The 17,369-nt window shown below is 31.7% G+C and overlaps 1 protein-coding gene across 2 annotated transcripts in view; it reads right to left on the bottom strand.

Moving 5' to 3' along the window:
* LOC145270723 (nuclear valosin-containing protein-like) overlaps window positions 1-17,369 on the bottom strand; it is an 88,776-nt gene that overhangs the window by 58,397 nt on the left and 13,010 nt on the right. For both annotated transcript variants that reach the window (XM_080126331.1, XM_080126332.1), the window contains 3 exons: window positions 16,387-16,521; window positions 13,269-13,370; window positions 9,949-10,066 (listed from right to left, as the gene is read on the bottom strand). In XM_080126331.1, the coding sequence (XP_079982457.1) occupies window positions 9,949-10,066; window positions 13,269-13,370; window positions 16,387-16,521 (355 nt within the window). The remainder of the gene's footprint in view (window positions 1-9,948; window positions 10,067-13,268; window positions 13,371-16,386; window positions 16,522-17,369) is intronic.

Below are 17,369 nucleotides of genomic sequence, written 5' to 3'. Positions count from 1 at the left end.
TTAACCTGAATTATCTCAAAAATCGTTCTTTCAATTTCTTTTAAATTTTGACAGAAGATTTGTCTATCTTATGACAGTATATATTCCAAATTTCATGATGGGCCTTTCAGTAGAACTCTCGTTACAAACGTTTTAAAGAAGTGGGCAAATTCAAAATGGCGGAACGTAGTACCTGTGACTTCATATAAAACATTTTGATATTTCTCAATATGGTCAAGTTTGATATCTTTGTAAAGCTATCTATATTAGCACTTATCAAGGCCAATAAGCAACTCGAGGATCAACTCGATGATGAGAGTTCAAACGTGCACAGTATTCAAATTTTACATAAAGACCATGGTCAAAAAGTAAAAAAAAAAAAAATCTGTTGATGAAACTGAATTTTCTTCATTTGTTTTTTGGTACTTCTGCACTTTTTGAACCATGCTGAAATAATAACGTTATTTCGGAAGCCATTCTTAACATGTTGAGAGAAGGGTGTTTTGTAACTAATGTGTACTTTCACCTAACAATTTAATAATGAAAAAGAACATATCGTAAAACTTTAAATTAAGCTGAAAATGCAATTTGAAAAATAGCGTGGTTCAAAAAGTGCATTTTTTTAATGCACCACGGATTTTGTTATGGAAAAAGTGATATTTAATAAAAAAAGAATTTTGAAAGGTGATCTCAATGGTGAACAAATCTTTCTCGATGATTAATATTCTAAATCTACTAAAAGGCAATTTCTGTTGTTTATTGGTATTTTTTTTTCAATGAAAAATTTTTTAAATGGATATTCTTACAAATTCTTGACATGTTGAATTTTATGCAAATTCTGATTGTGAAGTCAAACTGTTTTATGACTTTCATACTTTTCTTATACAATACAGATTAGTATCGAAAGAATAAACAACATTTGATGGCGATGGTAAACAGTTTCTTTGACATTTTTAGAGGTCTTAAGTATACACTATATACACAAGAAATCAACATTTGCTCATTAGAATACATTTCAAAATGAAAATCTGTTATATTATATTATTATACGATAAAACATGTGATCTCAATGGTGAACAAATCTTTTTCGATGATTAATATTCTAAATCTACTAAAAGGCAATTTCTGCTGTTGTTTATTGGTATTTTTTTTTTCAATGAAAAATTTTTTAAATGGATATTCTTACAAATTCTTGACATGTTGAATTTTATGCAAATTCTGGTTGTGAAGTCAAACTGTTTTATGACTTTCATACTTTTCTTATACAACACAGATTTTGATACAGAAAGTGATGAAATAAAAATTTCTAAAAAGTGTGTAGAGATTTAATTAGGTTATAGTATCAAAAGATAAACATTTGATGGCGATGGTAAACAGTTTCTTTGACATTTTTAGAAGTCTTAAGTATACATTATATACACAAGAAATCAACATGTGTTCATTAGGATACATTTCAAAATGAAAAATCTGTTTTACTAAAACATTTTTATAATAATGAACATTGCATTTTTCATCTCATTTTTTGAAAGTTTATAAGATATTCCTGTTTCAGTTATTGGATCAACTGAGTAAGAATATCAGAATATTTCAAAATTGATATATTTGGATGTGATGGATAATAGAAAGATGAAGAGGGTTCATTTGGTTGTAAAAATCTCACTTTCACCTCACCATTATCTGGATTTTTGTCTTCGAACTCCATATTGTTCCATTATTTTATTTCCACTTCTCTCTGAGAGACAGGAATGAAAGTATGTCATTTTTGTGTTCCTATAATCGTGGAGGAATTGCTAAATCTGTCTTGTAAATGTTTGCTTTTTTCGTCCATTCTATAGTTGAGGAATATAAAAAACATATTCCAGAAATATTTTTTATTGCATAAAAATACAGCTGCCTTGGCATCATTATTTATTCATTATAGGGTCGCTGCAGGCTAGCTTTTGCTGTTAACCATTTTACAGTGTCATCTAACCCATTACATAGTCCTTTCCCATGAGAAGTAGCAAAAAAGTGCCATTCTGTATCAATACTTTTTAAAAAAATTTTTTTTAATATTATGTTAGTTTATATATATATATATATATATATATATATATAATTTAAAGGAGATTAGAACAATAGTCTAAAGAGCAAAGTGTATTTTACTGTAATAATAAAAAATAATTAGTTCTAATAGTAAAAAAAATTTTCTACTCATAAAAAAGAAACATTTTTTATTCATAAAAAGAAAAAATTTCTACTAATAAAAAAATATTTTCTATTCATTAAAAAAAAATATTTTCTATTCATTAAAAAAAATATTTTCTATTCATTAAAAAAAAATATTTTCTATTCATTAAAAAAAAATATTTTCTATTCATTAAAAAAAAATATTTTCTATTCATTAAAAAAAATATTTTCTATTCATTAAAAAAAATATTTTCTATTCATTAAAAAAAAATATTTTCTATTCATTAAAAAAAAATATTTTCTATTCATAAAAAAATATTTTCTATTCATTAAAAAAAAATATTTTCTATTCATAAAAAAAATATTTTCTATTCATAAAAAAAATATTTTCTATTCATAAAAAAAAAATATTTTCTATTCATTAAAAAAACTATTTTCTATTTATCAAAAACAAATATTTTATATTCATTAAAAAAAAATATTTTCTATTCAGTAAAAAAAAAATATTTTCTATTCATAAAAAAATATTTTCTATTCATTAAAAAAAATATTTTCTATTCATTAAAAAAAATATTTTATATTCATTAAAAAAAAAATATTTTCGATTCATTAAAAAAAATATTTTATATTCATTAAAAAAAAAATATTTTATATTCATTAAAAAAATATTTTATATTCATTAAAAAAAATATTTTATATTCATTAAAAAAAATATTTTATCTTCATTAAAAAAAAGTATTTTATATTCATTAAAAAAAATTATTTTCTATTCATTAAAAAAATATCTTATATTCATAAAAAAAATATTTTATATTCATTAAAAAAAATATTTTATATTCATTAAAAAAATATTTTCTATTCAGTAAAAAAAAAAAATTTCTACTTATAAACTCATTCTGGAATAAAATTGATAATAAAAAAAAAAACAGAGAATTTTTTTATCTGGCATCGAAATCAGGTCTAACTTATTCGGATAATAAATCACTAATTTGGACAATAAAAAAGCTTACCAATTAGTGTTAATCAGAATAGGCAATTTAGTACGGAATCGGTAATTGCATCAGAATCGGGAATTCTTTTTTCCCCTCTTAACAAACAATCTCCTCCCTTCTTTTTAATTCATTTTAATTTCTTTCCTTCTATTCTTAATCTTTAATTACAATTCTTACTATAAATAGAATCGATATTTCTCTCCCACCCCATCCCCTTTCTTTTCCTTTTTCTCCCTCTCACTTCTCCCTCTCCCCCATCTATCCAGCACTCCAACTCTTGTTTTTTTTTAATACTTTTTTGTAATTTTAAAGAATCTTTCTTCTAATTTATTTTGGCTTAGATTGTCTGACGAGATCGGTTGGATAATTTTATCTTGTCGATTAAATCAACTTGCAATGATTTAAGCAAAAATCTCTAAGGTTGAAATGATAAAAACATATTTAGCTCTTACGCATTGAGCACGTTTCCCCTGTTTTTTTTTTACCAAATATACCTCTTATATATATATATATATATATATATATATATATATATATATATATATATATACACTTCAGAATAATATAATGCAATAAATCTACTGGTATGCAAATCCAGTGATTATCCGTCTTACAAAATATTATTGGCTGTAATATTTTATAAAGACAATCCCAGCTAAATGAAAATTGCTCAATATACCAGATAGAGCAATGAATCCCAAATTATGATTAGTACATTATGATATATATTTTTCTAATGAAGCCAGACATGACTTCTGTTGTCAGGGTTCAAATCTATCGACTGGTGTTAATCGTGACACCTTGCATTGATGATTCCCAAAAGGATGAAACACTAGTGTCTGTAGGTATTTAATAATTATTATCATAAATAATTATGTCAGCCCTTTTAAGAAACTTGTTTCTTATCGTTGAGCACTTTCAGTTGTAATAAAGTCGGTCAACTTAGTTCATATGCGCAGATCATCATATAATGACTAGATAACTCTCTGACTGATGTTAAAAGCATTTAATAAGAATAAATGTTTAATTTAAACTGTATCTCTCATGGTTGAACGTAGCCGAATGGTTCGGGTCCTTGCTAATGAAGCCAGACATGACTTCTGTTGCTGGGGTTCGAATCTCTCAACTGGCGTTAATTGTGACACCCTGCACTGAAGATTCTCAAAAGGATGAAACACTAGTGTCTATAGGTATTTAATAATTACTAGACTACCCGTGACCCGTTGGGTCAGTATGTTATATTAGCTATAGAATTAATGTATGAGCATGACACTTGTGACGTAAAGAAAATTTTTTTTTTGACATAACAGAAAGATTTCTATGAAAGTATATTAAAATGAAAAAAGAATATTGATAGATTTCTATGAGTCGTTCTGTTTATAATTGTTTATTTTTGAAGAAAAAAACTTACAGCCATTGAATTATAAGTGGTTTACCATACTTATAGGTAAATGTGCACTGAACAGATACCATAATACTTAAAGTTATATTCAAATTTTGATATATCTTTTTATTTAAACGTAAAAAAACAAAAACAATTGGGACGCTGAAAACGTACACAGTAAAACATTACGTTTTATTGTCGCGTTGATTATTTATTTGTAACGCAAATTAAAAAAAACATATTTTCGGGGTTAGAAGAAAATGTATGAATGTTTTTTTAAGAAAGTCGAATTAAAAAATGGAGAATAAATTTAAAAATTATGGTTGTCAACGGGTTAAAGTAGATTTATTTGTAAGAAAATTGCGTTAAAATAACTTAAACGTAATACGAAAATGAACGATGTAAAAAAAAAAAGCAGAAAATATTAACAATTGTTTAATTTATTTGGATAATTTAAACGCGAAAAAAATTGGGACGCTAAAAACGTACAAAGTAAAACAATACGTTTTATTGTCGAGTTGATTATTTAGTATAATATATATTGTCGCGTTGATTATTTAATATAATATATATTGTATATATGAAACAGGTCGATGATTATACGTATTATTTGTAATCACGGTTTGCGTTTGCTTCCCATATCTTGAAATTTTTTATTCAATAAATTTAAGTTATTCACTTTTCTAAGGACGTTCATTTGTTTGTTTTTGTTTTATGGCATATCAACACTTTTCAGGTTATTTAATGCCGAATCCAGTGATTTTGAAGAAAAAATTTTTAATAGAGCATATTTGTCTTTTTAAGTCGGTTTCTATTTAACCCATAGTTGAGACCCTAACAGGTACTATCACTCCATGTCAGAGTGGACCTGGGAGCAATGACAATTAAAGGATGGCTCCACACTCCTCAAAGCCCACCAGCTGGGGCCTCACCATCGGATATAGTTTAAGGTCATATCCAGGACCACGCTGTTATGGGTTTATGTTTATGTACGCATGCGCTACCGGAAGTCGTAAACCGGATAGTGGGTTACAACACCCACTACAAGGTCATTTGAGTTTTATAATTATATAGATTATAGTAAATAATTATATGGTGATTGCAATGTCTTGTCAGACGAGTGCCACTCCCCCAGACACTTAAAATCCATGAGCCCAAAAATGACTTTTTTTTTTAGTCCTACCGGTGAATTCACACACTCAAGCAGGCATGACACTGAAGACGGTCATTGAGATCAATTATTACATACTTCCAGCATTTAAAACCTCCGCGTGTCACAACTTTTCCATCGCCACAAGATCATTTTTATAGACAAATGCCTGAGGGAGTATCTATACACAGATGATGTTACAGAGTCCTAGCTTTGTACGACAGCTAAGTCTCTCTCTTGGTTCAAAATGTTAAGAACAAGCAAAAGCAAGATAGCCAGCAACAAGTTAAACTGCAGACCAGCTTAATGCGGGTACTGATCTCCCACTTTATGGTTTTTTAAATCAGAGATTTGCTTCTCCTAGAAAGGTTGCCTTCACCATGGCTTACGGGAGCCCTCTCCACCCCAACACATATGTACATACACACAAACACACACGGTGCTAGTTGGGCGTTGACCCCGAAAAAGCATTCATTCGCTCTTTGGAAGGTCTTGTTTTTAATCTTTTAGGGAGACTAGCCACCCTCCTCACCAAACAAGTCTGGTGGGGGAACCAGTTTAGTCGCCAGTGACCCGACCATATACACACACACACACACACACATATATATATATGTTTATATTGTTGATTTTTTAAACGATATTAAGATTAGCGTCTTCACCTTGAAGATCGGATGTTTTTTTTTTTAGAAACTGCCCATTTTTTTTATTTTGGACGTAAACAAATATTTTTATTTATTTATTTTTAAAACAGTAATCTACGTACATACGTAGGGCTCCGAAACATGCATTTAAAATCTACAACAAAAACTACGTAAATATATATAAACGATAAAAACTATGTAAATATATATAAACGATAAAAACTATGTAAATATATATAAACGATAAAAACTACGTAAATATATATAAACGATAAAAACTACGTAAATATATATAAATGATAAAAACTACGTAAATATATATAAACGATAAAAACTACGTAAATATATATGAACGATAAAAACTACGTAAATATATATGAACGATAAAAACTATGTAAATATATATAAACGATAAAAACTATGTAAATATATATAAACGATAAAAACTACATAAATATATATAAACGATAAAAACTACATAAATATATATAAACGATAAAAACTACGTAAATATATATAAACGATAAAAACTACGTAAATATATATGAAGGATAAAAACTACGTAAATATATATAAACGATAAAAACTACGTAAATATATATGAACGATAAAAACTACGTAAATATATATGAACGATAAAAACTACGTAAATATATATAAACGATAAAAACTATGTAAATATATATGAACGATAAAAACTACGTAAATATATATAAACGATAAAAACTACGTAAATATATATAAACGATAAAAACTACGTAAATATATATGAACGATAAAAACTATGTAAATATATATGAACGATAAAAACTACGTAAATATATATAAACGATAAAAACTACGTAAATATATATAAACGATAAAAACTACGTAAATATATATGAACGATAAAAACTACGTAAATATATATAAACGATAAAAACTATGTAAATATATATGAACGATAAAAACTACGTAAATATATATGAACGATAAAAACTATGTAAATATATATAAACGATAAAAACTACGTAAATATATATGAACGATAAAAACTACGTAAATATATATGAACGATAAAAACTATGTAAATATATATAAACGATAAAAACTACGTAAATATATATTAACGATAAAAACTACGTAAATATATATAAACGATAAAAACTACGTAAATATATATAAACGATAAAAACTATGTGAATATATATAAACGATAAAAACTACGTAAATATATATAAACGATAAAAACTACGTAAATATATATAAACGATAAAAACTACGTAAATATATATAAACGATAAAAACTACGTAAATATATATGAACGATAAAAACTACGTAAATATATATAAACGATAAAAACTACGTAAATATATATGAACGATACAAACTACGTAAATATATATGAACGATAAAAACTATGTAAATATATATAAACGATAAAAACTACGTAAATATATATGAACGATAAAAACTACGTAAATATATATGAACGATAAAAACTATGTAAATATATATAAACGATAAAAACTACGTAAATATATATTAACGATAAAAACTACGTAAATATATATAAACGATAAAAACTACGTAAATATATATAAACGATAAAAACTATGTGAATATATATAAACGATAAAAACTACGTAAATATATATAAACGATAAAAACTACGTAAATATATATAAACGATAAAAACTACGTAAATATATATGAACGATAAAAACTATGTAAATATATATGAACGATAAAAACTATGTAAATATATATAAATGATAAAAACTACGTAAATATATATGAATGATAAAAACTACGTAAATATATATAAACGATAAAAACTACGTAAATATATATGAACGATAAAAACTACGTAAATATATATGAACGATAAAAACTATGTAAATATATATAAACGATAAAAACTACGTAAATATATATGATAAAAACTACGTAAATATATATAAACGATAAAAACTACGTAAATATATATAAACGATAAAAACTACGTAAATATATATGAACGATAAAAACTACGTAAATATATATAAACGATAAAAACTAAACAGTAAATTGTCTATGGCATCATACCGGACTGAAATACATAAGGTCCAGGGTTGAGAGATTACTAACAAAATGAAAGTATAATTTTTAGCAATAGGTATCTAGGAAAAGGCCACTACATATGTTATAAATTCCAAATTTCCACAACCTGGCAAATACTGGTACACGCTAGCAAATTTAGATTTGCAATTACAGAATATGATTCTAATTTTTTCCTTTGCTCTTTATTCTAACACTACACTAAGTTTACTGTGTTATTTCGCTACAGTTGATATTGTGTAGAACAATAAGAAAATCATAGTGAACAATGCATTCAACAAAATTTCACACACATTTCTAGATACCTATATCTAATAAGTTCAAAAGAAAGGACAGACTTAGGGAGGTATTTTGGTGGTCAAGTCACTAATAAGAGATTAGCTGGTTTCCCGGCATAGCCCAGGATGTAATAAAGATTGACTGAAATACATGTTCTAGCTGGTTTCTAGGCGTTGCCAGGGATGTAATATAGACACATTATGTTGTATATTACCTGTTCTCTTCTCCCTAAGGTAAAACAATTTCATATACATGCTGTAAATTACCTATGCTAGGGATAAAACATGAACAATACCAGTCCTAGGGTAGATAAAACAAATAATACATAGAGATGAAAGATTCCTCTCCCCTAAGAATAAAACATATGTTCAATATCTGCTTTTGTTTTTTCATTGTTTATACGGTCCCGAGCAATAATACGCTGACGAGGGGTAGGGCCCCTGAAACATGCATGTACGTAGATTATTATATTAATTACTAGCGGGGGTACCCGGCGTTGCCCGAGTGTTTGTTTCCGGGACGGGGGGTGAGTTTTAAAAAATGTTATGGTAGGTAAGTAGGAAGGATCAAACCCGGAGTCATGAGTAAAAGTAGGAAAATAAAGTGTGAAAAAAAAAAAAACATCTGCAACGTTAACAGTTCGGCCACCAAGAAAAGTCCATTCCAGTTGTTTAGGAAAAAAAAAAAAAAACGACTACGGCGCGAACGTGAAAATATAATGTGAATTGTCCAGCACGCTAACCACTACGCCACAGAGCACTGCAGCTTAGTTTTGTGATTTTAAATAACTTCACATGAAAGAACTACGAAGCCAAACCGGTGTTCTCTTCTCAACTGTTCCTTGTGAACGATCCCCAAACGGTGTTAAGTGGTGGCAGGGGGAGGAGGAATTTATTAGAGAGAAAATATTTTACCACTTCCATTGATCTTAACCGATTTTGGCCGTGACTTCTCAGCAGAAAAAGTATAGAAATCTAAGATTATCGAGGAATTTGAGAAATAATAAGCCTATAACACACCTCAGATATTGTTCTGCCGTTTGTGCATATTATATTTGCATGAAATATCTTGATTTTTAATCCTATTAATGTCAAAATCCGACAGGAAAAAATGAGTTCATTTTATTTATATAGAGATTATGTTATTCTGATGCTATTTCATGCTTAGAAAGCAACGAGCACTATGACAAAATTACAACTAAAAATAATGAAAGCAAGAAAATGATGAGGTTTAATTCCAGACTCAACAAAAATTTCAGGATTGGTACTCACCATCTAGGCAAGCGAGAAGCTGCGCCACAATCCGACGTTCCATATCCTTGGATGCATTTTCCCTTTTCGGAGTAATTACATCAACTTCGTCCAAGAATAAAACACAAGGTGCTTTCAACTATCAAAATAAAAAGAAGATTGAAAAGAAAACTTATCATCATTGTTAAACTTTTTTTTTTTTTTTTTTTTACATTTTCACCTCAAAAAAGGCACATTGCCACTTTGATGTAGGGGGCTACTATCAGGGACATAAGCTACAGGGACACTATGGGGAGTTAGGCAGCAAGATGTCGGTTCACATCACACTTGAACTTCTGCATGTCAGTACAGTTAGGGAAGCAGGAACCCGGAAGGGAATTCCAAAGTCTAGCCGTTCTGGGGAAGAAACTACTGGAGTAGAAGGCTCTCTTACATCTAGGGATCTCAACTGTGAAGGGGTGGGATTTTGCTTCTTGTCGGGTTTGTCGAAGATATTTACGTCGAGGGGGCACAAGTGCTTGCAGTTTGTCAAAGCGTTCACCGTTAAAGTACTTGTAGAACAGGCAGAGGGATGCCACAGTTTGTCGATGGAACAAAAGCTGAAACTTAGAGGACAGTTCAGGACCTATCAGGTTGGTGACTCTCTTTTGAACCTTGTCAAGGAGCGAGAGACAAGTAGCAGATGCACCAGCCCAAATATGACAATAATACTCCATACATGGGCGAATGGTGGCCTTATAGAGGTACAGGATACTTTCAGGCGTTAGTATCTTTCTAGCACGGTAGAGAGAACCTACCTTTTTCGCAGCGGTCCTAGCAATGCTCACAGAGTCCATTTCAGAAATAATATTGTTGCTAACAGAGAAACCTTTAGAGTACAAGAGTTATTTCCCTTGCCAATAGAAATTTTGAAACAAGATTGATCTGCCCTTGGATTGACTAAATGACAAAAAAAAAAAAACCCAAGAAATTTCCAGCAATAAAATCCTCCTTATTTACAGTAATTCTTTCAGTTGTAAAATCTAATTTATAAAACTTACTATGTCTGTCTGTCCCCATATTTTCAAACTAACTAAAAGTTGCAGAGATGGGATTTTTTATTGGTTTTCAGCTGGTTAAAATAGATTTTAAGGTGTCAGAAGGGTGGCAAAATCGGTATACATTTTGTACATTCATCTTAGTTTATTTTTAATCAGTTCATATGCATGTGACATATGTAAAGTGGTAACATCACCAGCTTTGAATGCTACAGGTTGGGTTTCAGTTTCGATTCTAGCTGACAGCACCCAAATACTTTTTTTTTTTACTTGTTTGGACTTAGAAATTTTCATTTGAATACACGTTGACATGTCTTGGTCTATTAGCTTCTCATCTACCTATACCTACATCCCCTCTTGTTTGGACTTAGAAATTTTCATTTGAATACACGTTGACATGTCTTGGTCTATTAGCTTCTCATCTACCTATACCTACATCCCCTCTTGTTTGGACTTAGAAATTAATAATAATATATAAAAACTTTGGACAAATTAAAATATCATATTTAAGCATATTTTATGACCAGGCAAAGCAGGACGCCAAACCTCCACCCCCACTAGTTATTAATAAATCATTTTTTATTGTATATTTCCAGAGAATAGTTTTCATCCAATTATTTCTTCATATTTGTGCCTCACTTCTTCACAAACATGTTTTTTTATTTTTTTTATTACATTTTCACCCCAAACAGTGCACATTGCCACTTTGGTGTAAGGGGCTACTATCAGAGGCAACAACTACTGGGGCACTATGTTTGGATTTGGGCAGCAAGATGTCGGTTCACGTTACACTTGAACTTCTGCATGTCAGTACAGTTGGGGAAGCAGAGACCCGGCAGGAAATTCCAGAATCTAGCGGTTCTGGGAAGAAACTACTGGAGTAGTAAGATTTTTTACATCAAGGGATCTCTACTGTGTGGGGGTGGGATTTAGCTATCTGTTGGGTTTGTCGAGGGTATCTACGTCGTGGAGGCACAAGTGTCTGCAGTTCGCCAGAGCATTCACCATTAAAATACTTGTAGAAAAGGCAGAAGGATGCAACGTTTCGTCGATGGGACAGAGGCTGAAGCTTAGATAACTGTTCAGGGCCTATCAGATTGGCGACTCTCTTTTGAACCTTGTCCACGAGCGAGAGACTAGTAGCAGATGCACCAGCCCAAATGTGACAGCAACACTCCATACATGGGCGAATGGTGGCCTTATAGAGGTACAGTATACTTTTGGGTGTCAGTAGTTTTCTAGCACGGTAGAGAGAGCCTACTCTACATTTGTTATACATGCTGGCATGTGCTGGACTGCTTTTAGTAATTGATTTTCTAAAACTAATCTATCATCTCTGGCCTGATCTCAATAATGGGACCAAATTTAATTTATGTAAATAAATGAAACTGTCCATCTATTTATGTCAATAAATAAAACTGTCCATCTATTAATGTCAATAAACGATACTGTCCATCTATTTATGTCAATAAATGAAACTGTCTATCTATTTATGTCAATAAATGAAACTGTCCATCTATTTATGTCAATAAATGAAACTGTCCATCTATTTATGTCAATAAATGAAACTGTCCATCTATTTATGTCAATAAATGATTGTCCATCTATTTATGTTAATGAATGATACTGCCCATCTATTTATGTCAATAAACAATACTGTCCATCTATTTATGTCCAAAAATGAAACTGTCCATCTATTTATGTCCAAAAATGAAACTGTCCATCTATTTATGTCAATAAATGATCGTTATTTATGTCAACAAATGATTGTCCATCTATTTATGTTAATAAATTATACTGCCCATCTATTTATGTCAATAAGCAATACTGTCCATCTATTTATCTCAATAAACGATACTGCCCATCTATTTATTTCAACAAATGAAACTGTCCATCTATTTATTTCAACAAATGAAACTGCCCATCTATTTATTTCAACAAATGAAACTGTCCATTTATTTATGTCAATAAATGAAACTGTCCACCTATTTATCTCAATAAACAATGTTTCAATGTGAATAAAAATTAATGCGTTTACAAGAAATTTCTAAAAGCGCCTATGATTTAAAAAAAGAATAACATGCTGGCAAAATTAATATCAAAATAAATATCAACAAAAATATAAATACACAAATTATTAAAAAGAACAAATACACAAATTATTAAAAACGAAAAATAAATACACAAATTATTAAAAACAAAAAATAAATACACAAATTATTAAAAACAAAAAATACACAAATTATTAAAAACAAAAACAAAGTAAAAATAAATTATTTTCATTTCTGCGTGTTGCAAACTTACTCGTGCTTTTTCAAAGAGGTTCCTCATTTTCTGCTCCGATTCACCAGACACGCCGGATACAAGTTCTGTTGCAGCCAGTTTTAAGAATGGTAACTGCAGTTCCTGCAAATAAAGAAAAGACAATTGAAAACAAAACTCATTACTGTTAGATGGCTAATTATTTACCATTGTTAGATGGCTAATTAATTATTTATTGTTAGATGGCTAATCAATTATTTATCACTGTTTGATAAAAAAATAATTAGTCATCTAACAATGATAAATAATTAATTAGCCATCTTTGTTAGATGACTAATTATTTATTTATCATTGTTAGATGGCTAATTAATTATTTACCACTGTTAGATGGATAATTATTTACCATTGTTAGATGGCTAATTTATTTTTCAAAGACCCTAGTCTTGATTTTGTGCGATGTGAAAAAATTTACACCCATCGTAGGCAATGTGTGTAAAAATACCATCGTAGGCCAAGGGTTAAAATATATATAGTCATAGTACTGTTTCGCTCTTTCACAGCTCATCAGTGTGGCTAGACAAGCAACTACCTCAAGCCAGGATCGAAACCCGATCACCTAAATGACAGTCGGAGCTTCTAACATTGCGCTATACAGCTGCTGCTCTGCGGGCAGTGATATATATAAGTATATATACATATATATATGGCTGCTACTATGCGGGCAGTGAATTAACAATGTTTTGACATTGTCCAAATACCTAAGCTCAATTTGTTTACACAAAGAGCACCGCTTAATATGCAAATGGTAAATCGTGTATCACTTCCCAATATGCTTAACTCAAGATCAGGAGCATTATATTGCTTATGAAAAAAGAATTAATTCATTCCTCACTTAATCGTTAAAACAAACGTTAAAATATACATGGAAATGTACAGGACCAAATGAATTTATTTAGTCTTATAAAGGCTACCATAGTTTCTTTCAGACTATTAATAAATTTTGGATTTTTTTAATTTCGTCACGCAAAATCTATAGAGTGAGAGAAAAGATGGAATTATTTTTATTTTTACATGGAGGTCACCACTTATCAAGACCCGGAAGCCACTTGGGGATAAGGGTTATTGCGTGTACAGTAATCAATGGGATAGTATCGTAGTAATCGTTAGTATTGGAGATTTGATAAAGTGTCCTGCTTAAAGGGCCGGTTCATCAGGAATTTGTTTATGTTGGACTTGTAGACATCCAAGTTGTAGTCAGGTGGGAAACAGGCAAATAGAAGAGAGTTCCACAGGCGTGCACTTCTAAGAAAGAAGCTTTGTTCATGGAATCTACGTTTTGAGTTAGGCACAGATAAAGAGTGAGGAAAATTAATATGACAGTGGTTTCAGCTAGACGGGTGTTTCTCATGAAAGATTGGCGAGGGGGGACCAGAGATTGGAGCTCAGACAAGCACTTTCCATGGAAATAACAATAAAACAAAGACAGGCTCACAACATCTCTTCTGTGGAAGAGAGGATGCAGGGAAGAGAAAAGGGCATCCCCCACTAAGCCACGAAGTCTATTTTGTACTTTGTCAAGGCAGGATAGGCTGTTTTTAGCAGCTCCTGCCCAGATGTGGCAGCAGTACTCTCAGCTGAAATTCAAGATGTAGCCACTCAACACAACTCGAAGAAACTCTTTTGCATATCTGGGCAGGAGCTGCTAAGAACAGCCTATCCTGCCTTGACAGAGTACAAAATAGACTTCGTGGCTTAGTGGGGGATGTCCTTTTCTCTACCCTGCAACCTCTCTCCCACAGAAGAGACGTTGCGAGCCTGTCCTTGTTTTATCATTATTTCCATGGCAGATGCTCGTCTGAACTCCAATCTCTGGTCCCCCCTCGCCAATCTTTCACGAAAAACACCAGTCTAGCTGAATCCACTGTGAAAAATTTCCCCCACTCTATATCTGTGCCTAAATCAAAACGCAGATTCCATGAACAAAGCTTCTTTCTTAGAACTGCACGCCTGTGGAACTCTGTTCCGTCTGCCTGCTTCCCTCCGGACTACAACTTGGATGTCTTCAAGTCCAATGTTAACAAATTCCTAATGAACCGCCCCCTTAAGTAAACATTTCAGCAAATCTCCTCACTAACGTAATGTACTTGCAATAACCCTTATCCCTGAGTGGCTTCCGGGCCTTTATAAGTGGTGATCACTGTGTAAAAAAAAAAAAAAAAAAAAAAAGGTCGGTGTTTGGTCCGTCCTCTGCTTCTGTTGTCGTAAATCAAAGGATTCTTCAGCACTGATCAGGAGTACTGGTTAGATATTATGAAACAATGGCATAAACATTTCATAGATCAATTCTTCAGAAGTAGATGAATCTGTCATTGATGGCCACAAAAAGATCATGGAATTGGATGATTTGTCCACAAGAAAAGAAAAAGATCTTATATTGACCAGATCAACCCAGGCAAAGCACCTGGTTTGCAGAAGGAGAGAACATAAAATCAGCTCGTATTATTTAGATTCATCTTGAGTGTAATTTTCACGTTTCAGTCGATGTAACCTCCGACCTTCTTTAGGTGTATCTTGTCAAACTCGGGAATGTTTCTGTCGAACTCAGGAATTTGGACATAATTTCAAGTGGAACCCTTTATTTACTTCATAGGGGTAGCATGTTCTTGTTCCATCAGCCATGACTGGATAGTAACTCGCTATTAGGACCTCTATCCAGTCAAGAAAAAAAGTGTCCTCCAGATCTAAAATGCACAAATGCTCAACAATTATCGAAAAATAAAAACTATCTAGAAGATTCAGCAAACATGACAGCTGAAAGCCGACTCCAAATTTGCGACCCACGTAAAACCCTGCTGGGTGTATTAATGTCTCATGATGACGTGCTGCACTTGAAAATTTGAAGAGAAAGTGGTCTGGTATTGGCAGGTAAATGTCTTTATAGTGCCTGCCTGCTTCTTCGGGACTGATCACCGTATTCGAGCGCGACGGAGTGTAAACATAGTTCCTTTGCTTTTATGCATGCGTGTGGTCACATTCACAACGTCGTGTTCCTACGCGTTTTTAATAAGGCAGAGATGTTTCAAAGTGGTGATCGCTGGAAATGTTCCTGCCTGTTAAAAAATTTTAAAAAACAAAGATTGTGATTTTTTTTTTTTTTTACCCCTGCAATGGCATTAGCCAGTAACGTCTTTCCGCAGCCTGGAGGTCCATGGAGTAAAAGACCTCGTGGAGGAGTGACACCCAGCTGACGATGGATCTCTGGATGTTTCATGTGGACCAGAATTTTGCATATATCCTAGAAAGATGAAAATAACAAAAAAAAAAAATATCTTATTATATTTAGTTGTACAGGTCCGATGTTACCTGGGAACAAGTTGTGTTACAAATAAAACGTTTAAAAGAGAAAAGGGCATCCACCACTAGATTACGAAGTCTGTTTTAAACTCTGTCAAGGCATGATAAGGTCTTTCTAGCATCTCCTGCCTCCTCCCTTGAGGCTTGCATTTACTAATATCCGCGGGCTTAGAACTAACTTAGATGATGTTGAGTCATTTCTCCTTGTAAACACCCCGGATATCTTAGCATTAAGTGAAACTAACCTTCACTCCTCCATTCCCTCTAACCACTTTAACATGCCTAGTTATCTCCCACTCTACCGTAAGGATTCGGACAGACATATGCATGGACTTGGAGTCTATATTCGTAACACCCTCCCCCTGACTAAAAACTAGAATCAGAGGACCAGGCCTTTATGTGCTTCAGACTAAATATGCAACACAATATTAGCTACTTGTATTTTCTCTACCGCTCTCCCTCAAACCAAGACTGTACCCTAATAAACAAAGTCTCAGACAGCATAGATATAGCACTCTCCCTCGATACTAGCGCACAAATACATGTATTTGGTGACTTCAATGTCCACCACAGTAACTGGCTAGGATTCTCTAATCACACAGATGTAGCTGGTAGCGCAACACATAGCTTCTCTTTATCCCATTCCCTATCTCAGTTGGTTACATTTCCAACACGTTTCCCAGGCCAGCACGATCAACATGCCTCACTTCTAGATCTCTTTCTGACAACGGTTCCCAATGACTGTATAACAAATGCCCACAGCCCACTCAGAAATGCTGATCACGCTGT

Source organism: Euprymna scolopes, chromosome 46 (assembly GCF_053919585.1).
Source record: "Euprymna scolopes isolate OS-2025 chromosome 46, ASM5391958v1, whole genome shotgun sequence".
Lineage (NCBI taxonomy): Eukaryota > Metazoa > Mollusca > Cephalopoda > Sepiida > Sepiolidae > Euprymna > Euprymna scolopes.
Note: the sequence above shows the minus strand (reverse complement) of the source record. Positions and strands in the feature narration are given on the sequence as shown.